Source organism: Chlorella variabilis, assembly GCF_000147415.1.
Source record: "Chlorella variabilis unplaced genomic scaffold CHLNCscaffold_624, whole genome shotgun sequence".
Lineage (NCBI taxonomy): Eukaryota > Viridiplantae > Chlorophyta > Trebouxiophyceae > Chlorellales > Chlorellaceae > Chlorella > Chlorella variabilis.
Genome location: NW_005434740.1, coordinates 107 through 1,136, shown reverse-complemented (window position 1 = coordinate 1,136; position 1,030 = coordinate 107). Strand labels below are relative to the sequence as shown.

The following is a 1,030-nucleotide window of genomic DNA, read 5'->3' as shown; positions in this document are numbered from 1 at the left end:
TTGCTGCTGCTGCTGCTGCACCGTGCCGCCGGCAAGCGGTGGCGGGGCGGAGCGCTGCGCACGGCGCTGTCGGCCAGGCTGGGGCGGGACCGGGGTGGGCTGTGGCTGCTGCTGCCTGCGCGCCTCCCGTTCGCGCAGCTCGCTGGGGCTGAGGACGGGCCCAAGGGTGATCCCAGTACCCTTGAGCCGCTTGCTGCCAGCCAGCACAGCAGCAGCCATGGCGGCGGGCAGCGACGCCTCAAGCGCCATCCGCCCATTCCGCGTGATCCACACCCGCTGCACCCGCACGCCGCTGACTGACATGCTGTAGAAGGCGTGCAGCCAGCCGCAAAGGCGTCTGTGGGTGGCGCTGGGTCCCGCGCAGGCTGCAAGCTGCCCTCGAGCGGCACGTGCCGAACACTGGGTTCGGCATGCCGCGGGGGGCGGCTGTCGCCGCCGGGCCGCGCCTCTACCAGGCGCTTCTCCACCCATCGCAGGAGCACGAGGAGAGCTGCTGCCGAGAACAGGCCCAGAAACAGGCCGACGGCCGCTGCCACTGCTAGCGCCTCTGAGAGAGTGAAGGAGACGACTGTGTCGAGCATTCTGTGCAATAACTGTGCAATAACTGTGCAATAACTGTGCAATAACTGTGCAATAACTGTGCAACCCTGGGCTCCGGCAGCCAGGAGTGTCAGGATAAGCAAAATTGCCACGGAGCTCCTCCTGGCGCCTGCGTGGTACGTACCGCGGTTCTCGCCCGTCATTTGAGTCGGATGCACCTGCAAGCAAGACCAAAGCCATGTGCGACAGTGGGTGTGCAGTCCGGCCTGGGCATCCGATGGGGAATAACCCAGGGCTCAGCTGAATTTCCCACTTGAAATGGAACATTCAGCGCGAGAGCTGCACATGCAGCGCGGGCAGGGAACTTGTGGGCTGCGCCAGCGCCCCTTTAAAGGGCGCCCCTACATAGCGCTGGAGCGGCGGCGGTGACCAGCGCTGCCCAGCAGTGCCCGCGGGGTGCTGAGCAACACTGGTCAGTGGGACCGTTCTG

General features: G+C 66.0%; 1 protein-coding gene across 1 annotated transcript; it reads right to left on the bottom strand.

Moving 5' to 3' along the window:
- Positions 1-200: 200 nt before the first annotated feature.
- On the bottom strand, positions 201-758 carry CHLNCDRAFT_59515 (expressed protein; the record flags this gene model as incomplete). Its single annotated transcript, XM_005842517.1, has 1 exon — positions 201-758. A coding segment is annotated over exon 1 (543 nt), but the record flags the coding sequence as incomplete, so codon positions are not given.
- Positions 759-1,030: the final 272 nt, after the last annotated feature.